General features: G+C 38.2%; 1 protein-coding gene across 4 annotated transcripts in view; it reads right to left on the bottom strand.

The window, feature by feature from the left end:
- Nucleotides 1–1,891: 1,891 nt before the first annotated feature.
- CNOT10 (CCR4-NOT transcription complex subunit 10) overlaps nt 1,892–23,445 on the bottom strand; it is a 68,753-nt gene continuing 47,199 nt past the window's right edge. For all 4 annotated transcript variants that reach the window (XM_063113972.1, XM_063113973.1, XM_063113974.1 and 1 more), the window contains 6 exons: nt 12,553–12,666; nt 8,827–8,957; nt 8,224–8,259; nt 7,894–8,021; nt 3,987–4,062; nt 1,892–2,301 (listed from right to left, as the gene is read on the bottom strand). In XM_063113972.1, the coding sequence (XP_062970042.1) occupies nt 2,147–2,301; nt 3,987–4,062; nt 7,894–8,021; nt 8,224–8,259; nt 8,827–8,957; nt 12,553–12,666 (640 nt within the window). In that variant the 3' untranslated portion in view covers nt 1,892–2,146. The remainder of the gene's footprint in view (nt 2,302–3,986; nt 4,063–7,893; nt 8,022–8,223; nt 8,260–8,826; nt 8,958–12,552; nt 12,667–23,445) is intronic.

Below are 23,445 nucleotides of genomic sequence, written 5' to 3'. Positions count from 1 at the left end.
ATGCTTTCCCATAAACAAACCAACAAGCAGAGAAAATTCTAATTTCTTAAGATTTTGCTAAAGATGTGCCGTTTTCAAGAACAATTTATAGGCCTTTTCCTACTTTCATACTACCAAGACCCTGTGGGTTCCTAGCAATTCAGGAAGTCTGTGGACTCACTCTCTAGAAAATGCCCAGGCTAAGCAACTCTGCTACCATCATGCAGCATGAGTGGGTCCCACTCTGTTGTTGTTGGTCTGGGTGTTGGGAAATATAGGAAAATGGTCAGGGCCCCTCAGATGTTCAGAACCTTGCCAAGCATTTGACATAAATATGCATGTGCGCTGAGTTGTTCCTTGGTTATTGTCTAATGTAATTGTGCATGTGCGTCCAAGTGTCCTGGGTTATGGACTTAAGTATAAAGGAAGAGTGGCTCTAATCCCCAGGCACCTCCTGCCCCTGGGATGCCCCTGGGGGGGTCACGAGGAGGACACTACTGCTGCTGGAGACTATTGCTGCCAGGGCCCCCAGGACCCTTTGAGAGTCCGCCACTGGACTTGTAAGCTGCTGGATCTGTAAGCTACTGCTGCCGTAGCTGAGGACTGAGCTCGTGTCATTTGCCAATGGCTCCCAGGATCCTTCCCAATTACCTAGCTTGTGGACCTGCATGTGAGGGGTCTGTACAACGGTTTGAAGGGTCTGTGAGCCCTAGCCCTGATAATACAAATGGAAAACTTAGTATAACTAAAATAATGAAACGTTTTGGCTTTAGTTATGAAATGCCTGGCCATATAATTGGTGTAGCTATTGCTGTAACCCGACAAGTGGTGTAGTCGCGTAGCTTTATACTGGGGCTGGAAAAGCAGAAGCTGCAGACTTGGATCAATACCAGTGCTGCTTAAGGGTCCTACTCTCATCTCATCTGGAAAGGGCTTCAAGAGGCCCAAGGAAGCTAGGACACCTCTGCTATATCCACTTGGGAAGAATCTATTCTGTGTATAAAACAACTACAACTGGAAATAGAGCAATGAAGTCCCCACGCACACCCATCCATGTTTAAGTGGAGGAAGAAATCTGCCCCCTTGAGTCTGTGGGCAATGTCTACTTAAATCAAATACTCAGTTCCAGTATACATCCCTATCTGAATTTCTTTGATGTCAGCAACAGAATTCAGGTAAAATTTCAGATAAATCATGTACTTATCCAAATACTTGCCTGTCTAGTTATGAAACTGAGGAACCACTTACATTCAGCTAGTGTGTTACACTTCCCTATTTGAAGTTGGTCTCTAAACTAGGGAAGTGAAGAGATGTTGACAGCAAGAGACACGCTTAAATGGCAAGCCTTTATAAATCTACCAAACACCATCTTAACTAGAGGGTCACTTGATTTTTCTAAAGCAAGTCTGTATTTTTTTTTCCCCTACTTAAAGATAGTGTATCCACCCTATTGGCAAATTTTGGCCATATCAATCCCACCACACATACCTGTCTCTTGGGAAAAATCTTTTAACTTCTTTTTGCACGTGCAAAGGGCTTAACAATGAACCTTGAACTGCCTGCTAACAGACGCCAGAACCAGTGCTTCTGTCTATGAGTGTAGGAGGGTGAACAAGGCCAATGCACTAAACCCTGTCTGTAATCGGTCATTTCTTCTTAACTCAATTACACCAGCCCTATGGGTTATTATGCATTTTCTGGTCTTTTTAGTCATAAGTAGGCACAAAACACATCAACTCCCTCACTCTCCCTTCCCCACAAGGTCAGGTTTCGAGTAGCTATTCATCTATTGCTGATGTTCTTCTGTCGATTTTTTAAACTTTAATACTAAATCTCACATGCTAAAATATTCTAATGGTTGCAAGAAAGACTGTACACGACTGTTCTAAAAAGATGATGTTTTAATTGCCTGTGACACAGATAACATCACATAATGTCTCAAAATTAATAGTATGGCAGAGATTAAAGAAAACTAGCTGAAAATAAATTTGTGAATACTTAAAGTAAGCTTCTGGCAAAAAAAAGTCAGGGACAACCATCTCAAAATTTTGTCTTCAAAACTAGCACTCTTTACCATCTGTCTTTTATTCATTTTGCTGTGGTACAACTAAAATGGCCAGTAAATACTCCCCTGGGTCTCAGGTGACAATTATCCAAAAGCAAAATATCACTTTCTCTGCACAGTGGTGAAAGCTGGCATTTGGATGGGCTGGATCGGGTGGACAGGCTGAAACACTGGCTTCTTTCTCATTTCAGAGAGTGTTTTCACTGCCGGGAGCAGTTGATTCCTTTTGATGATCTGTAAGGCCAGCTGGGTATTACCTATGAAAAACACTTCTCGTTAAAAAACAAAGCATACAACAATACCACTGCATGTAAACCAAGCCATCAGAATCCTGTAAGGGAGATAAAAGATGACCTAGAAGAGCTGTGGTCTGCAGCCGTGGCTATACACTGGATGAAATCTGTCTCATCTCCAGAAATCTGAATTAAGTGATGCAGGGGTGTCCTGGCCAACAGGATTTTTAAAAGCTCCCCAGTGATTCTGAGGTACAGCCCAGGCTTAGAACTGGTTACAGGTGGGCTGTACAAAAGAGGGGATCTAGGATGTAGGAAAAGTAAAGGAAAAGGGTCATGTTCAGAATCTTGCTGAACATTTGATGTTAATATGCACATGCGCCCAGGTGTTCCTTGGTTATTGTCTAATGTAATTGTGCACATGCACCCAGGTGTCCTGGGTTATTGGACTTAAGTATAAAGGACAAGTGGCTCTGATCCACAGGGCCCCCCGCCCCTGGGATGCTCCCCACCGGAGGGGCAGGCACAAGGGGAGCCGCTACTGCTGCTGGAGGCGGTTGCTGCAAGCTGTTCCTGTCAGTGCCCCCTGCCCCTGGGAGTCAGTGCCGCTGCTGCTTCTGCTGCTACTGCTGCTACTGCTGAGGACTGAGGACTGAGCTTGTATCATCTGCCAATGGCTCCCAGGATCTTCTCCCAATTACCTAGCGTGGACCTGCATGTGAGGGGTCTGGTGACCCAGTCTGTAGAATGGGTTTGAAGGGTCTGAGCCCTAGCCCTGACAATACAAATGGAAACTAAGTATAACTAAAATAATGAAATATTTTGGCTTTAGTTATGAAATGCCTAGCTATATAATTAGCATAGCTACTGCCTCAACCTGACAGCTGGTGTAGTCATGTAGCTTTACATAGGACCATGCACTAACCCTAATCATGCCTTTCAGAGGGACAAGCCCTGCTGTGTGCTAGGCACTTACAGCCCCTTCTTCAACTATAAAAAGTGGGGAGCCTTGTAAGGGTTTCCATAATCAACAAGGAAGTATAGCTTGTTTTCTGTGGGTTTTTTTGGTGACTGGAAAGTATGGGATCCAAACCTTTGACCTTAGTCATATCAGCACCTCACTCTACCAAGTGAGCTAACGGCCAGCCCAAGGAGGTATAACTTAGAACTCTTAACATTTCTGTCCTTCTAATTTCTCCCATTCACATATCTTTTCTGCATCATGCCATCTCATACTTAGGGCCTACTGCCTTTCTTCTAGTAAGCCCTATCTTGGAGGCCATATATGCCCCAGAGGCAGGACCCGGATTTATGTCTGGATAAATAAGTCTCAGCAAGAACTGGCTTTACTGTAAATCTCATTATGACATCTGAGTTCAAAATACTCTAGTGTACAACTCCAAGCAACTGGCGTTCTGACTCATGTTCTCAATTAGAGTCACTTAACCATCTAAGAGAAAGGTTAATTAGTAGGGATTAATTATGAAGTGTCAAAAGTTATGATTTTGCATTTTCACAGATAAAAGGAAATACTTAATTTGTAAGTAGGAATTTGTAAGATACCAAAAACTCCCCAACTACATTTTTGTTTAGAAGAACCTGACGGGTTATCTTCAAGTAAGTTTTGATTTTGAAGGGAAAAAGCAAACATTAAAAATTTGGGACTCTTTGAAGGTATATCATCCTAATGAGAGAGAAGAATTACTCACCATTCTGCAGCTCAAGGTAGACGGCCAGCAAGATGGCCTCAGGGGGCACCTCTTTAGGATGGATCATTGAAGCCGCCTTTGCTCAAAACAGAAAGATACCCATGAAAAACCAATAGCTTAAGATAAAAACTCCAAGTAATGCGAGAAGAAAAAAAAAAAAAAAAAAAGAGCATCAGCCAACCAATGACAAGGTAGCAAACTTATTCAAGCTCATTCCCACATGACTTCCTAGGTACTATCTATTGTTCTGCTGTGATGTCCCTCAGCTGCCCTTGTCTTGAAACCTACCAATTAAGCTAGACATGTAATTTCTAGTTAAGTGATTTAATATTTATTTTCTCTTGTCTAATCCATGATGAGTTCTTAGTAGGAAAAGTTTTTCTTCTCTCTTGATTTTCACCTACTTGGGGTTCTTGTTCTGTCTCATGGCTCTCTCGGGTTTTGAGATGGGTGACAGCACACTTCACAGTCATCTGGCCTGGTCTGCTGGTGGCTCTTCACCATAGACACAGTTGCATTTACATGAAAATCTGCATGCCCATTTGTTTTCCTAAGTAAAATCTCCATATTGTAAGCTGCAAGTTGCCAATATCAGGAATAAGAATTCAAACTTAAATGGGTGGTAATACAAAAAAAAGTACCACTTAGCATGTTTGATTGTCCCCATTTTTAAGGGCTGAAACATAATACAACTTAGTCAAATAAAATAATTTACTGGTTTAGGCAATGCTACCTTAGATCTGAGTAAGAACCATAGCGTCAGCTAGCAGCTTCTTTCTGAGCCATTCCTGAGGAAAATAAGTCTGGACTGCTTTGGTCAAAGGTGCTGAAATTATAGGTTTATCTCCTTAGTCTGGACCTCTTTGGGCTGCAGGCCTTTTTCCTCACTTTACTAATCAACTTGTATTTCCACATCTAGTTTCAGATGCTCACTGCTTCCAAACTACTTTGCTCTTCTCTTTAATCAGAAAATGTATTTCTAGGGCCTACCCCGTGGCGCACTCGGGTGAGTGCGGCGCTGGGAGCGCAGCGCTCTCCCACCGTGGGTTCGGATCCTATATAGGGATGGCCGGTACGCTCACTGGGCGGCTGGTCAAAAAAAAAAAAAAGAAAATGTATTTCTTTTTTTTTTTTTTTTTTTTTTTGTCGTTTTTTCGTGACCGGCACTCAGCCAGTGAGTGCACCGGTCAGTCCTATACGGGATCCGAACCCGCAGCGGGAGCGTCGCCGCGCTCCCAGCGCAGCACTCTACCAAGTGCGCCATGGGCTCGGCCCAGAAAATGTATTTCTATAAACGCTTTTTTTTTTTTTTGGCAGCTAGCCAGCGCAGGGTTTGAACCCTGGACCTTAGTGTTATCGGCACCATGTTCTAACCAACCAAGCTAACTAACCAGCCACAAATACTTAATAACCAAAAGTGAGTATGGGGGTAAGACAAGGACTTCCCCTTACAGTAAACAAGGATGTAAATAACAATAATCCAAACAAATTTACCTAAAATGCCAGGGAGAGAGAAGCAAGTGAATACGCTGTGAATGTGGAGACAGAAAGAAGATTCTTTTGAATAGAGAGCTTTGGGGTAAGAAAGGCCTGCATTAGTTCTTGCAAGGTACTTATCTGATAGAAAATGGGCTGTGTGTGTGTGGGGGGGGGAATGGTATTGAAGGCTGCAGACTGAATGCACAAGATGTCTGGTGGACCAGAAACTTGTACCAGGTTGGTCCCTGACAGCATTAGGAGAAATTTCAGACAAGTGGGGATCTTGGTGCAGAGCACATGCTCCTAGGAAGTTCCTCATGAATGAGGTGGGGAGACCTTTATTACTCTCACCACATCACTGAGGTATAACAACTCAGTTCACTATATGAGATTTCATACTTCTAGACCTTGTTTTATATAGGCAAAATAATCTTTAAACATTTTGCGGCTATTAAAATCTATACTTTCACTCCAACTGGCTAATACACGTGGGCCATTTACTATTCTTTGCGTTGACCACAGTCTGCAGCTTTTTCTAAAATACAAATATTCAAGGCAACAATTTTATGAGACTGAATGGCATTTTGCTTACTGGCTGTTCAGAATGGTTAGTGGTGGGCAGGCAACCTCGGAAACATCTACTCGGAGCCCTTTCCAACTCTTCACATCATTGTTCTGCCCTCCCAGGCAGGGTGGGCCTCCCAATTAACAAAGGTCCAGCCATTGGATTAACCTAAAAACCAAGGGACCAAAACAAAACCCCCTTGAGACCCCGAACCAGGCCTGACCCCATCTGTCTCTCCCAGCGTGGCAGCAGCCACAGCCACCTGCTGTATGAGAACCTGAGCTGGACTGTACACACTGTAACTTCAAATCAAAAGCCTGGTTTGCTGCAGTGATTAGGGTCCAGAGGAACTTTCATAAGGGCTGTTAAACACCCTAGCCTTGCCACTGAAAACCATGAAACGGTTTAACTCTTACCAATTTAATTGATACACTCAATTCCCAGATAATATCAAATATGTTTCCCTGGACAGTCAGTCCATCACTTAACTTTTCTGATTTTGGATCCGAAATGCTGATCAAATGCCAGTAAGTTGACTAAATATCATTTGTAGATATTTTACACATGACAAAGCATCATCACTTCTAGGCACAACAAGTTTGCCTGCAGGAAATTTCTGGAAGCCATCATATTTCCCAAGAGTAGGTTTAATTTCAATTTTAGTTACTCTGGCAAGCATGTGGGGATGTGGGCTTTCTCACGTGCTGCTAGTGAATGTACCATTTGGTACAAACTCTATATATTAAAAGTCTTAAAATTCTGCATACCCTTTCACCTTGCAATACACCTTTTAGGAAGATGTCTCCTAATTGTAAGGTCCTCAGGGGCAGGGTTGTATCATGTCTGCTTATTTAGACTTATTCCCACAGATTTGCACAGAAGTAGGTGTTCAACAGACATCTGCTGGATGAATGTCCTTTTGAGGAATTATCCCTTTCCAATTCTGTGTAATCCCTCAGGGACTGCCAATGGTGGTACCCAGTCTCCTACTACAGGTATGGTTCCATGCCTATGACTGGTCCAGGGAAGGGGAGCTGACCTATAAAGTCTAATCAGAATCTTCCTTGAGGCCTGATGATGTACCATTTCAGCGACTGAATTCAGAGGTCTATTTTAGTTATACATTATCAGCAGCTTTCTTCAGTGTTTGGAGTTTGTCTGGTACTAGCTTTCTGAACCCTGACTTTCTGAAGGGTGTATCTATAATTAACTTTTTGAATATAGATTCACACAACTCAAAACTAAAAAACATGAGTATACAGCTAAACGTCTACCATTCTAGTGCTCATCCTGCCAACCCTATCACTAATGTTAGCAGCTTCTGGTGCATCCTCTAGAAATCTTTTATGCACATACAGGATTATATAGAGACTGTTTTACACCTTGCTCTTTTCACTTAGTATGTCTTGGATATCTTTTCATTTTGGTGCACAGAGTTTACAGTTGCACTGTGTTCAACTACATGGATGTACTTATATGGATTGCTTTAAATCTCTTGAGACAATTTTCAATCTTTTGCAATTTTAATTATTAAAATCATTAGGAAAAACTCTGTTAAGTGTCTACATTCATTTGCAACTATGATCAGTTGTTTGTCTTGCAGGAATTTTTTTTTTTTTTTTTTTTTAGATAGCTGGCCGGTACAGGGATTGAACCCTGGACCTTAGTGTTATCAGCACCATCACCCTCTAACCAACAGAGCTAAACGTCCAGCCTGTAAGAGTATTTTTAAAGCTGGAAAAGTAATATTCCAATATTTACAAACTGACCAGAAGCCTCAAGCAAAATAAGAAAAAACATAAACCTCAAACCCTCTGCTAGCCGCTTTACAAGAAGGTTTGGCTCCTCCCACGCTGGCCTCACCTGGTGGAGACACTTCCGGGCTTTGTCGTACTCGCTTCTCAGGCAGTAAGCACTGCCAAGGTTGAAGAGCATCACGGTCCTGGCAGAGTTGACAGAACTGGGGTAGCACTGAGGGGCCCGCTTCCCAGCTGGGGAAAAGAGTGCAGATACTGGTGAAGAGGCTGTGCCAAGGGCAAGGGGGCAACCCAATCTACTGCCCTCGAGGAGTCACTCAGAATAAAGCACAAAACTACTACTTAGGCTGACAAATGAAGGGCACAGAAGACATAGAGTCTAAATCTTTGAGATGCAGAGTAGGCTACCTAAATATTTACAAAACTTCTTACTTACAGGATTCCATTGCTTCATTTTCACCTCTGTCTGATCCTACAAAGACAGGAAAATAAATCTGAGGGGCAGGACAACAATGAATACTTTATAAAAATCTAAACATTCTTTATGAAGTAGAAATATAATATAAAGCAATTTGTCACAATATTTTCTTTTCATATAGCAGAGCTTCTATTAAAAGACATTAGAATGCTACCTACCTCCCCCAAAGCTAAGAGCTAACCTTGAATAAAGTGAATGCCACATAGTTTCACTTCTTCAAAAACTGAGCCATGATTTAAAACTGACTTTTGAATGCAATATTTTTACTCCCCCCTGGATTGTGGAATCACTCCAAAGAAAAAAATTACAGATTCAGAACCAAAATAAATTCTCCTAACACAATCAGCCTTACAAAAGTGAGAATTCAGACCATGTGATAATCAACTTCCAGGTCTACTTAACAAACAATTACTACAAAGTAAGTATAGCCAAAAATGTGGAAAGCTGACCTAAAACTTCCTTCCCTTCACAACCATGCCCTTAAATTTCCACACATCCTGGATTACGACAGGAAGGAAGTGGAAATGGTGACCAGTTCTGATCAAATGTGTCCTCATTAACCTTGGTCCTGCTCATTTGAAGAGATCCCTAAGGAGACATCAGTGACATTCTCTGGGTTCAAGTGAGTAATGGCATCAGATATTCTGTCGAGAGAGATGAGGGCTTCTGCAGCATATAAATGGCCCAAAAACCTAAAATGAAAAAACAGATTCCAAACTGAAAAATAGTTTATCACAAAAATACCCAATGTATAATAATATTAGGTGTATTATGTTGTTATACATTGGGTATACATTCCATATATTTCATGTTCTTGAATTGAAATCTATCAATTAAGGATCACTTAAAGTTTATCTCTTTAAAAACATTTTAAAATATATAATAATAACCTTTATATTAGCTAAGTAGAACAAAGTACACATATCAATTAAGAAAGTAGTTCAAAATTGGCAAATTAAGGCTATTCCAGATTTAGGCTGGCTCAACGTTATTTCTATTCCAAAGGTTTCCTGCTTTTCATACCATCTATTTTATGCCCACTGACACTAGGTCAGATTCACATCCTCCTGGCTTACAATAGCCTGCTTCTTTCAGTCTCTTATTTTGAGCTGTTTTCTCCATGATCATCTGACTGATTTTTCAAAATTAAAACAGTCTTAGACATATTTACATGCCTGCTTAAAATCTGAATGACTTTTTCTAAAGAGAACAAAAGAAACAAAACTAATCTTTTATAGTTTTAAAGCTCTCCACAATTTGACCCCACTTTCCTATATCCAGCCAATATTCTCATTCCCCCCCCAACCCAGTGCTCCTCTGTGGCCTAGCCTCCTCAGGCTCAGAGTCTGGCCTAATCGCCACAAGCTGAGATCTAATTCCTCCTTTTAAAGGGCCAGCTCAGGTCTCACCTCCTGGGCTAACCTGCCTGGACTGTCTGTCCACATGGATCTTGGGACTTCACATCTTAGGCTCTTTTCAATTTGACCATTTTTCTGGGATTTATGCACATTAACAACCCAAGAATTCTTTATTTCTTTATTATGCAATTTCTTTCTTTTCTTTTTTTTTTTTTTTTACATATTTATTGACTTATATATGCATGTTTATTTTTTTATTTTTTTTAATTTTTTCTCGTGACCGGCGCTCAGCCAGGGAGTGCACCGGTCATTCCTATATAGGATCCGAACCCACAGCGGGAGCGTCGCCGCGCTGCTAGCGCAGCACGCTACCGAGTGCGCCACGGGCTCAGCCCACAATTTCTTTCTTCTAACTAGCAGAGGCTGCAATGACCTTTTGTTTCCCCACCAAATATCCTAACAGAAATGACATTAAAAAAAGATATTTAGGGCCGAGCCCGTGGCGCACTCGGGAGAGTGTGGCGCTGGGAGTGCAGTGACACTCCTGCCGCGGGTTCGGATCCTATATAGGAATGGCCAGTGCACTCACTGGCTGAGTGCCGGTCACGAAAAAGACAAAAAAAAAAAAAAAAAAAAAAGATATTGAAAAAATTTCATTAATGCAGTATCCACAAGCCAATAATCATAAAACACAAACACACATGCACAAATTCAAAGAGCTACTCCAATTCGTTTTCTGTGGATTTAACTTAAAAAAAATTTCTTAAATCAAATGAAATGCCTTAAAAAAATTTTTTTTTTATTATTAGCACGTTCATTTTTATAAATCGTGGTTTTTCTTAATGACACACAAGGCCCAGATATCCCTGACTAGGAGTATAGAAAGCAACAGCAGCGGGGCAAAACCTGCTATGGTTATTTAAGGGCAGCAAAATGCAGGAAGACCTCCTTACTTTCACTGGGAAGACAGGTAGTCTTGTTATTAATTAATTAATTAGGGTAGAATGGTTAGAAGAACTAAAAAAGAAATTTCCAGACATGGCTTGGCCAATCCCTCAGAAGGAAGCTAAGGAATCATATAATCTAGGAATTTTGTTTCTTTGACTTCAGAGTGAAGAAGTTGATAAACAAGGTTAAAAACCCTCAAATAAATGCCACGTAAAGAATCTACTTAGAATTTATTGAAAACAGTGACCACAATATCAACCAAAGGATTAAAAAAGCAGCTAGAATTTGTTTCATTTTTGTTTTTTTTAAAAAAAAGTCCACTACATGGGCCGAGCCAGTGGCGCACTCGGGAGAGTGCAGCGCTGGGAGCCGGGCGACGCTCCCACCGCGGGTTCGGATCCTATATAGGAATGGCCAGTTCACTGGCTGAGTGCCGGTCACGAAAAAAGACAAAAAAAAAAAAGTCCACTACTCTCAAAATGGCCATACTTACCACAATCTGAACATCATAATCCCAGAGGTGGTGGCAGCAGTGGTTCTTGACTTTGGAATTTCACGGAGTTGGGCAATGATAAGAATGGAAGGCACTTTAGAGACAACCAAACTGCCTTGAACTGGAAAGCAGGATCCAGGCCTGAATATTAAACAAGGTTTTCTTGCAGAAGAGCAGAAGCTCTCTTATATTTGAGTTGTGCCAAAGTCTCTTATATTACTGGATGATTTCTTAATTACTTTTTATTTTAAACACAAGGCATGTTTGGGGAGCACTGGTCTGAAACAACTTTACTCAATGAAATGAAATGAAATTAATTAATTTTTTGGTGGCTGGCTGCTATAGGGATTGAACCCTGGACCTTGGTGTTATCAGTACCATGCTCTAACCAACTGAGCTAACTGGCCAGTCCGTAATGTTAATTGTACATGCTTGTATAAAGTAGTTTTTTTAAGGCAAAAAAATTAAGTATTTACATAATTATTCGCAGAGTATGATCTCACAACTCTAAGTGTTGCACATTGTAACAAAGATCACTAAAAGGCAAAAGAGTAAGCAGTTATATTTTGATATTTATAAGCATATATCCAAAGGATGAATGGAAAAAAAAAACTATCTTAATGTTTCACAGAATACATGTGGCTTTGGATAAAATTTCCAGGATCACCATCATACAAAAATTCAAAGCATGCTGTATTTTACTCAATTTCAATAAAAGAAAAGATGATGTGCTTTGGAAAATTTTAGAACGACAATGAAAGACATTAATATTGAAGAGGCATGTGAAGAGTCTGAATAAAATTATCTCATGAAATAATCAACGATAGCTTGGGAAAATATTTTAAAATTCTTGTCTATCTAAATTGCATTCTTCGGACCAGCCTGTGGCTCACTCGGAAGAGTGTGGTGCTGATAACACCAAGGCCACGGGTTCAGATCCCATATAGGGATGACCAGTTAGCTCACTGGGTGAGCATGGTGCTGACAACATCAAGTCAAGGGTTAAGATCCCCTTACCGGTCATCTTTAAAAAAAAAAAAAAAAAATTGCATTCTTCACAGTAGATTTATTATGTTGACCAAACACCTTTTTTTGTGGGTCTTCTTTCTGAGGACTCATCTTATTTGGGGGCCTATCATGCTCCAGTAAGATCTAGCAGCAGACACTAGAGAGTCCAAAGTTTCTGTCTCCTAATGCTCAGTACAGTAAATGCCATTGCCACTAATCCTTGGGAAGCAACAAGTGAAAAAATGTCCACTGCCAAGACATGAGCTAAGAAATCTTTTGTAATGCAAATCCTTGACCTTGGTGTTATAACACCACGCCCTAACCAACTTAGCTAACCAGCCATCCCTAGTTAAGAATTTTTTTTTTACCAGTTGCTTTCCCTACAAATATATATTTCATTGGAGGAGTAAAAAGAAGCGACACACACCACAAACTAACCAGAAACCTTGGAACAAAACCAACAGGGCAAGTCATACTTACTTAAGAGATCCTGACAGCTTGGGCTGCTGAAGAAGTTTATCTGCATGATTCAAAGCCATAAGGTTATCACCCAAAGCCAGAGCCACATAAGCACTGCAAGCAAGTATGGAGCACCTAGAACACAAAAGGGAAGAGCTGAAAATCTGAGTTAAAAAATTAACACTGGTAATATCTGCTAAATAGGAAAAAATGCCGTAATTATATTTGTGACAATCTGGACACAACGGAAGAAGAGAGGAAGCCATGTCACTAATGGTAAGAATTACAGTGATGTATAAAACTACTATCCACCTGAAGCACAGGTTAACTATTTACCTAAATCATTTTTAGCCTCCATCCAATTGACCCCCATCCCCAAGAAAATAACCAAATTCTGTTACTATATATATTTAGCCTGTAAAAAAAATAATGTTGCAGTTAAGGGCCTAATGAGAACTTTACTTCAGTAGGACATTTCTTTTAACATCCTAAAAATAAAGCTATAGAAGCAAATCTTGTTCTTTCTAAAATACGATTTTGCAAAGAAACACAATTAACTTATTGAATCCATTTAGCTGGGCTTACTGTAAAGTGTTCTTCATTGAACTTATTAAGAAGTCTACAGTTCTTGCTAAGCAACAGTATCAAGAGTAACTAAAAAATTTAATTTGCGCAGTTACTATTATCCTAAATGAATATTCAAGAAAAAAACAGGTCAAGTAAACATGTGAAGATAAAATTTAAGTTACATTGATTTTGCTTAGTTCGGCTGGAAACCTAAATTTTCGTTTGGTTTTCTACTTAACAGGCAGCTCATTTAAAAAAGGTCTAACTAAAGACTTGACACTAATAGATCACTTGAATGTTAAACAACTGCTCTGCAAAGCAATCTTAAAATAAACCCTTGTCAAATAGAAATGAGGTCTGAATGGCCAACCACAAATGACCTGACTCAGATACAAAGTTTTGAGTTATGTTTACAAATTACAATATACATGTATATCATTAAGTGCATTCAAGTTGTAATTTCAGTCTACTGAAGAATGTAACTATCATATTTCCACAGTTTTCTAATACCCTGAAATACTCTGACTACAAATGGCTCTTCTAGTAAAAAGCACAGCTGGGCAGTCAGAAGTAGTCTGCTGTTTCCTCTTTACTTGCTCACTCCTAGTTGCTGGAAACAAAATTATTCACCAAAGGAAAAGCAGCCCCTCAACTCCCAACAACACGGAAACGTAGACTGGTTCTAGAGAAGGCACAAGGAAATTGAGGTTTATGGCCTTAGGCTGTCATGGAAGAGTTGAAAGACTGTCTAATGCAGTTTCTTATTTCATCAGTGTAGAGACTGTGATCCAAAATGGTTAAATATATTATCTAGTTTAAAGTGTGTGATTAGTCAGGACTAAAGTTCAAAACCGTAATCTCCCAATCCACTGCTCTTCCGATCCTATCACTGTGCCTGTCAGCTTACAAGACCACCCTAAAAATAAAGTATAAAGAAAAGATTACATTATGATTTTTCTAAGTTGTAGGCATATATAAATAGGTATTCTAGCCTTTTTAAAAAGAAAGCAAAATTTAATCCAAACACTATAAGTTTGTATTTTGTTACAGAGTATATAATTTTAAATCTGAACCCTGGTCACAGAAGACAGTAATTTGAGAGCAGACAAGTAGTGCCACTTCCAAAGGGATTTTCCTGGCAAGCCCACCGTCAGTATCCCTGGGTCTCCAAGAGCTGGCTTCACCAGCAAGGTTTCCCTGTGGCCATGGGGGCAGCCCTCTCCTTGATGGAAGACGCAAGGGACCAGAGGAGAGAGGCATTGGTTAGGTGACTCCCATCATCAGAAGCAAATCACTCATTAGGTCTGTGTGGCAAAATTAGGTGACTTTATTTCTTCTTTTGGCTTATTTGTAGTTTCTATTTTAAAATGGCAATGAACATTCATTTATTCAAGAAATACACCAAGTGCCTACCACATATCAGGTATGTATTGCTTATGAAGGAAGAAAAAAAATAACTGCCTTTTAAAGGTCTGGGTCTCCAGAGGCTCAAGAAGACCATCAGCTCAGGGCCTGTATGAATGACATTTACAAAGTTTAATATTCATATTTATCTGTGACTTTGCCAAAGGTCAGGGCAAAACATAAGCTCCTTAAAAGTGGAAACACAAATCTTTTGTTTCCTACACAAAGACTATAGCAATTTCTCACCATGTACAGTAAGTGCTTCATAGGTACTTGCTAAAGACTCCAGCTTTCAACATTTTAAATTTGCTTTTCCAAGCACCCGGACTCCTACCTCTCTTGTTGGTAGGTCACTTGGCTGATGAAGCTGACTCTTTTTTTCTTTGTTGGCTGGCCGGATCCAAACCCAAACCATTCCAACTGAGCTAACCAGCCAGTCCCTAAAGCTGACTCTTTCCTGGCTCCCACAGACAGGGCACTCTTCCTGCATGCTCTAGGTCCCAGAGTCTGGGACAAGCCCCACCTCAGGCAGACTTGCTGGGAAAAGCCTGCCCTGGCCTCTCCTGACAGTAGGTGGGCTATTACTGCTCCAACCCACTGTCAAGCCCACTTTGGGTCCAGAAATCAGTCATGTAAGATTTGCAGCAGGATTCTGTTTCACAGGAAGCCCAAACTATAATTATGTACAAGAACATAAAATTCTTTTTTCTCAACTTTTACCTTTTTAAGATATAACATTCAATCACATCAGGGTAAAAGATTCTAATGATACAATAATCATTCTATTAAAAAATACTTAAATATGTGAACACAAAACTTTGGGGCCAGCATTCTTATCAAGGGCCATCAGGATTAATCAAATCTCACTGTCTGAAACTCAAATCAATATTTATGCTCTCGGGCCGGCCTGTGGCTCACTCGGGAGAGTGTGGTGCTGATAACACCAAGGCCACGGGTTCGGATCCCATATAGGGATGGCCGGCTTGCTCACTGGGTGAGCGTGGTGCTGACAACACCAAGTCAAGGGTTAAGATCCCCTTACCGGTCATCTTAAAAAAAAAAATAAAATAAAATATTTATGCTCTCTTCTTGTTGCCTTACAGTCCATCCCAACTCACCTTTTCATCACCCTCTCAAACTCATCCTTCTGTCCTCTTAGAAAACAGCATTCCACACTGCATAATTCCTGCAGACTAGTAACAGTAGAAACTCACACGGCTCTATCTACTAAGCCCCTGGAGAAATTACTTTACTTTTGATAGTTACTGCTTAAAATACTGCCCTACCTCCCCCCCACCCCCACCCCACTGCTTCCTAGAGTCACTGTCCAATCTGCTTTACCAACCACTTAGCAGATCTGACAGTTCATCAGACTGGAAGAATTATACCTCAAGGGAATAGACACACTAGCTTCTCCCCCCTGTGGAGGATCTGACAAAAACCCCATACTCTGCCCTTCACATGCTGGAGGAGTTAGCTCTAGGTCTTCAGAAAAACAACCCTTGGAAAAGAGAAGAAAAAAAGGAGAAAGAAAAGAAAAGGGAAAAAAATGTTCTTAAAGTACCAAATTGCAACAAGCTATGTAAAACTGGGCATTAAAATCTATCAAAACACATATCCTGTCAGTAAAATGAAACTAAACTGAATATGTGAAATAGTTTAACCCTTATTAAAGAGGCTAAAATGGGGATAAATCCAGCAGTCACTATTTGCCAAAGGAAAATAAATTTACAAAGCAATCTCACAGCAAACATTATTTGAAAAAATGGGCTCAAAAATCTATTAAAATTCCTTCAACAAGCTGAATATGGTGCCAGATTTTAAAATTTCAAAAAAAAAAAAAAAAAAAAAAAAATCAAGCTGATTCCATTTATCCACAATTTAGAAAATGTTAAACTTGTCAACTTTCAACTCTTAAGAAAAGTTTAAAAGTTCAATTAGTTTTTCACATCTTATCTTCTGTAAACATTCTGCTTTCTAATAACAGTTCTGTGCAAAAGAATCTTACTGACAAACACACCCCAAATCCAACACGAACAGAATCCAGCACAAAGAAGCTAAAAATGTTTTTATTTTCATCAAATCTAGCATCCCAAAGAGCCCAGTCCTACTCCAGGAAACAAATAAAATGTATTAAGTCACAGACTTAGCATTTTATATATGGACAGGACCTTAAGATCACCCAATCCAATTCCTTTAATTTTTAAATTTTTTTCAATTCCTTTACTTGACAGAAGAGAAAAGGAAGGCCCAGAGGGATTAAATGATTTGTCCAAGGTCAGCAGTGGCCCTGTGGGGTTTCCACAGTGTCAGACCACTGAAAAATTTAACCCTGGCTTGTGATAAATCTGGTCACCAGTTCATCTAAATGAGATCCACAGAAACAGAGTGAATTATACCAAGGTGAACACAAACTGCTGATAACATGAAGGAAATGTCACATGGGCAGGTTCCTTCCTTGATTAGATGGACAAGTTTCAGTAGGACCACACTCAGTCATAACACTGAAATGGGGCTGGGTCTTTATGAAGAGCAACATGAGATTCAAATGATTATTAGCCATCCCATTTTAGGTATGTCTTATGAGCTACAATGTCACCATTGGGCTAAGACAAAAAGAAGCATGATTCCTTAAGTACACTAAAACTGTCTATAATATTTATGTTGTCAACCATTTATTTGATTCATTTTCTTTTATAAACACTGGAGCATAGGAGGTCCCTTTTAACTGAATGGGAAATAATTCACTGAGTGTCACATTAGACTCTGAAAGAACTAATTAAGCTTCCATAATTTATATTTGTGGAATAATTTAACTAGGCTTAATCAAATTTGGTCCAAACATTTCCTTTTATCTAATCTAATCCAGCACCTCCCATAAAAAAAAAAAAGGTAAATTAAGTTAAAATTTCATTTTTATTTTGTATGCTTTGATTTTAATTTCTTGTAAAGACATTTCTTATGTTGGCCCCAACATCATCTTCTACCCTTTTCCTGTTCTGTTATACTCTTTTCCAGATTCTAGAGCAGCTTCCTTTTAATTTTAAAAAATAAAAGTCCAGCTAATATCACAATCTCAGAAAGAATAACAAAAATCTTCTGTAATGTGCAACATGTAAGACTCAGTAATACCCATGACAGTCATAAAACCACTGTGCAACAATGAAATGTTAATATGTGACTAAATCTATGAACTTAATTTCTTTCCTATTAATAAGATTCCAGTATGTAAAAGAATACAGTTGAATTTTCCTTTTTTTTGGTAGCTGGCTGGTACAGGGATCAAACCCTGGACCTTGGTGTTATCAGCACCATGCTCTAACTAGCTGAGCTAACTGGCCAGCCCAATTGTGAATAAAGTTGTTGTGTGATGAAATTGAGCCCTTACCTCACACCATATACAAATATTAACTCAAAATAGATCAAAGACCTAAACGTGGGTGCTTAAACTTTAAAGTTTTAAGAAAACACAGGAGTAAACCCTCATGACCTTGGATTTAGTAAGGGATTTTTAGACATGACATGAAAAGCAAAGGAAATAAATATAAACTGAACTTCATCAAAATAAAAAACTTTTGGGCTAGCCCATGGCTCACTTGGAAGAGTACGGTGCTGATAACACCAAGGCCACGGGTTCGGATTTTATATAGGGATGGCCAGTTTGCTCACTGGCTGAGCGTGGTGCTGACAACACCAAGCCAAGGGTTAAGATCCCTTTACCGGTCATCTTTAAAAAAAAAAAAAAGAAAAAAAGAAAAAGAAAAACTTTTGTGCTTTAAAGGACACCTTCAAAAAAATGAAGATGACCCACAGAATGGGATAAAATAACTACAAGTCATATATCTGGTAAGTGACTTGTATCTACAATATATAAGGAACTCTTACAACTCAGATAAAGACAAATAACTCAATTTTTAAAATGGGCAAAGAATGTGAATGAAAATTTTTCCAAAAGAAGATATATAAATGGCCAATAAGCACATCAAAATATGCTCAACACCAGTCTTCAGGGAAATGCAAATCAAATCCAATTCACAATGAGTTACCACTTCACACCCACTATAACATACAAAAAAGATGGACAATGACAAGTGTAAGTGAGGATGTAAAGAAACGAGAATCCTCATACACTGCTGGTAGTATTGTAAAATGATGCATCTGCTTTAGAAAACAGTCTGGCAATTCCTCATACAATTAAACAGATGCAGCAATTCCACTCATAGTCACACTCATAGTCACACACCCAAGAGAAATAAAACATGTCTAAACAAAAACTTGTACACGAATGTTTACAGCAGCATTATTCATAACAGCGAAAACATGGAAATAATCCAAATGTCCCCCAATGGACAAATGAACAAAATATGATATAATCATACAATGGAATATTTGGCAATAAAAAGGAATGAAGTACTGATATACCCTACAGCTTGGATGAATCCTGAAAACATTATGCTAAGTGAAAGAAGCCAGTCACAAAAGCCCACATATTATATGAATCCATTCATACTAAAGTCCAAAATAGGGAAATCTATGAGACAGAAGGTAGGTTAGGTCTGGGGGCAGATTGGGGGAGAGGGAGAGAAAGCTAAAAGGTATGGGGTTTCTTTTGGGGGTGATAAAATGTTCTAAAATTGACTGTGGTGAAGGCTGCACATATCTATGAATATGCTAAAAATCACTGGGCAGTACACTTAAATGGGTAAATTTTATGTGAGTTATATCTCAATAAAGCTATTTAAAAAAAAATCAGTAGGCAGTCAATAAATGTTTGACTTTTTTTAAAAAATAAGAACATCTAAAGAGAAAAATATACCCTTATAATATAATTGATTATTGTATAAGAAAATCTTACACAATCTTATTATAGAAGAAAATTTCCCAAATGCTTGTGGCAAACTTTCAAATTTAAATCAAAGCACATGCACAAAATATCAATCTTGCATACGCAATTATATTCTAAGATTCATTTGGACATTAGACCTTTTTGAGAGAAAATTTTTTCTTGTCTTTTCTTTCTTTTTTTTTAAAAGATGACCGGTAAGGGGATTTTAACCCTTGGCTTGGTGTTGTCAGCACCATGCTCACCCAGTGAGCAAACTGGCCATCCCTATATAGGATCCAAACCCGTGGCCTTGGTGTTATCAGCACCACACTCTCCCGAGTGAGCCACAGGATGGCCCAAGAAAATTTTTTCTTAAGAGATGAACTCCCTGTACCAGCCAGCCACCAAAAAAAAAAAAAAAAAAAAAGAAAGAAAAGAAAAAAGAAAAAAAGGAACAATTCAGCTTAAATTTCTGACATGAGAGAACTTTAGCCAAATTACATTTGTAGAAACCATGTTACATAACTAACGACACTTCAAACACACAGATGTTCTAACACCTTAGAACAGCACTGTTCAACAGAAATATAGTAAGAGCTATAAATGTAATTTTAAATTTTCTGGTAGACAAATTTTTAAAATTAAAACAGGTGAAATTAATTTTAATATATTTAATTTAACCCAATATATCTAAAATATCATTTCAACATGTAATCAATATAAAGTTATTAACGACATATTTTACATTTTTTTCATATTAAGTTTTGAAATGTGGTATGTATCTTACACTTGAACAGTGCACCTCCATTCACACTGGCCACATTTCAAGTGATCAGTAGCAATATGTGGTTAGTGGCTCTGGTATTGTATACTGCAGCCTTAGAATCTAAGGAATACATGTTAAATACAAATAGATAAAGATTTTGGGGGGTTAAGAAACCAAGTTTTACATGTCATGCCATCTCATAAATGATATGTAAGAGAAATCCACCATTTATCAATTATGGGTGGTTAAATTATATTTCCCAAAATAATGTATTTAAAATCATGTTAATTTAGCAAAATTTCAAAATATTTAAAATACATTACCTTAAATTTTTAAATTGGGGTAATTTATTCACATGAAAATGCATCATTTATACTGTACAGTTTTATGAGTTTGAATATACACATGTAACCTCCAGATCAATTAAGATGTAGAATACTCCCATTACCCCAGAAAGTTTTTCAGTCAATTCCTCCAACCACTATTCTGATTTCTATTGACATAAATTAATTTTGTCTAACGAGATAGTCTTGTCCGTCAGATAAATGTCATAAATAGAATCAAACAGTAGTTTGATTCTAGGTACCTTATACTAAGTAATAGAAGAAACACACACAAAAATGTTTTCAGATTAGTCCAAGATAACTTGATCATTGGTAATTTGTTCCTTTTTATAGCTGAGTAGTATTCCAACATACAGATGTACTACAACTCAGTAAGCCATTCTCCTGCTGATGGATACCTGAGCTATGTCTAATTTTTGTCTATCATGGGTAAAGCTGCTATAAAATTCTTGTGTGGACAAGGTTTAATTTCTCTTGGGTAAATACCTAGGAAAAGAATCACCTTAAAATTTTAAAGTCATAGCATTTATTTAATTCCAGGCTGCCGAATGTGTGTATATATATTTCTCTAATTGAATGAAACTCACTTTTTACAGCCTTTGAGTGGTTCAGGAACCGAAGCACTACTCTAATACTGTCATATATTCCCATTATATTAGTATCTCTAAGTTCATCTCAGCCTTGTAATTAAACTATTTAGTTGATCACTGGGACACTTTTCTAATTTGGGGACAAGTTTTTGCTTCAATTGTGAGAATATTTTTCTGAAAGCTACCTTGATTTAATAAAGAATGTCACAACTGCTTTAACTGTCATCTGTCTTCCGAAAACATATTTGTAACTTGGTTAGAATGAATTTTTTTTTTTCATCTTCATTTATGTACAAATGGAGAAAAAAAAAACCTGAAAATACTCAAGAAGCTGTGAACCCATATTGTAAGAAGTGGCCATTAGAACAGTCATGATAATTTACTGCATATTAGTTATGCTAGAAGTAGGAAATGAGGCTTTGCATTGGTGTCTTGGGTATTATAGAGCACAAGGGGTCAAATATAATAGTCCATAAAAACTAAACTATACACTAGTCACACACATTTCCAATCATATAAAAGAATTCAGATCAGAAATAGATGAAATCTCTAAGAATTACACAGTCTTAACACAGAACCAACGTGTCCTGGCTCCTTACATAGAAGTCAGCTGGCTCTTGCCACAGAACTGCCCTTTAACATACCCAAATGCACTGTGAGCTTTTATAGCTTTGAAAATTACACCACAAATCTTTTACGACAGCTTCCCTTCACCATTTGCGTCCACATTACCATTGCTACTGACTGGCATAACAGTCCTTTTTATAAATCTACCCTAAGGCTCCTTCCATCTTCTTCCATTTCCTTTTTCCCATCTGCTCCTTAAAAAAAAAAAAAGGTTAATACATACCAGAGAATCCATCTTTGCCTCACTTTATGCTGACAGAAATCCTGATAGAGACATTTGCCCCTTTCTACAAGAAGAGGGAAGTAATTTTATTTTCTCTGAAAGTTACCAATTCTCCTATTAGGACATAAGGAAAGCAAACTAGTTGTGCCATGACAGGTACAAAACTCTTTGAGAGGAATTCCACCCTGCATGCACCCTTCTCTTTAATGACATTCAGAGAAGGTAAAGTTAAATTACACAACTCTGCAGATATTCAACCTTCATGGGCTAATGTATTTCTTAAATTGCATGCATAAATAATGCAATCCTAAGATTAGTATTCATTCAAATTTGTAAAAAATTAAATCAAGTTTGAAAAATTGTTTCAAATATCTTCTTCATTAAGGATTCCCCTTAAATGGATACAGTGATATTCACAGCAGCATTATTTATAACAACAAAAACTGAAAACATTATAAATATCTAAATATAAAGGAATGTTAAATAAATTATGTCATATTCATGTAATGCAATTCTATGCGCCCTTGAGAAAGAATGAAACAGCTTTGTATTGTTATGGAGCAATTTCTAAAGGTATATTGTCAAAAAGGAAAAGTAACGTACTGTAAAGAGCAGTGTGGAGACTTAGCAATAGCTGGTGTAAAAACACCATACACACATATACTAAGATAAGAATGAGAAATGTCTTTGGAAGGACATAAAAGAAACCAGTCAATGAATGCCCTCAGGACAGAGGAAACAGGACTGGGATGGGACAGGGTTACTTTACATTAGATAACTTTTTTTACCGTTTGGATTTTTACCATATAAAATAACCTAATAAAAATAGGTAAACCCTTGGATAAATATGAAATGCAGGTAGTTCTTACATAGCAGAAACATCTCTAGAAAATATCAGGCATAGTGGGAGGAAAAGGAATGTTTTTCAGCAAGTTAAAGCATTTTCCCAAATATTGTCCTAGCTGAATTTTACAATCCTTCCTCCCCAGCTCACTTTGTACCAAATCCAGTTTAGCTTTACTTACTTGCTTTGTTTTAACACATTTCCACTCAGGACAAAAACCTAGCATAGTGATTTTATTTTAGTTAAATGAGAGACTTCAAAAAGTTTGTCGATGTGCTGGCCAGTTAGCTCACTTGGGAGAGCATGGTGCTGGTAATACCAAGGTCACAGGTTTGGATCCCCATACCAGTCAGCCGCCAAAAAAAAAAAGTTTGTGGAAAAACAGAATTAGAAGATAATATGAATCTTTCCATGAACTTTCTGAAGTACCTACATATAGCTAAAATTTGATTGCTTTTTAGAAATTCAATTTTATTTCACACAATAACAACATTCTTCTGTACGTATTACTTTTTGCCACTATTTCGCTGGTGATTTGTCATAATACGTTCTTTCATTTTCTTGTTAACTTATAACTCACACAAGAAACAAGAATTTAAGAAATGTTAACATAACTGAAGATAATTTTTAAAAATTACCTGTATTACCTTTGACAAGTTTTAAAAAACCAAAACACTACTTTCAAAGCAATAAAATGACCAACCCCTCACTTCTAAATTTGAGA

This window comes from Cynocephalus volans, chromosome 11 (assembly GCF_027409185.1).
Source record: "Cynocephalus volans isolate mCynVol1 chromosome 11, mCynVol1.pri, whole genome shotgun sequence".
Classification (NCBI taxonomy): domain Eukaryota; kingdom Metazoa; phylum Chordata; class Mammalia; order Dermoptera; family Cynocephalidae; genus Cynocephalus; species Cynocephalus volans.
The sequence above is the reverse complement of the archived record's forward strand: the minus strand, read 5'-3'. Positions and strand labels throughout refer to the sequence as shown.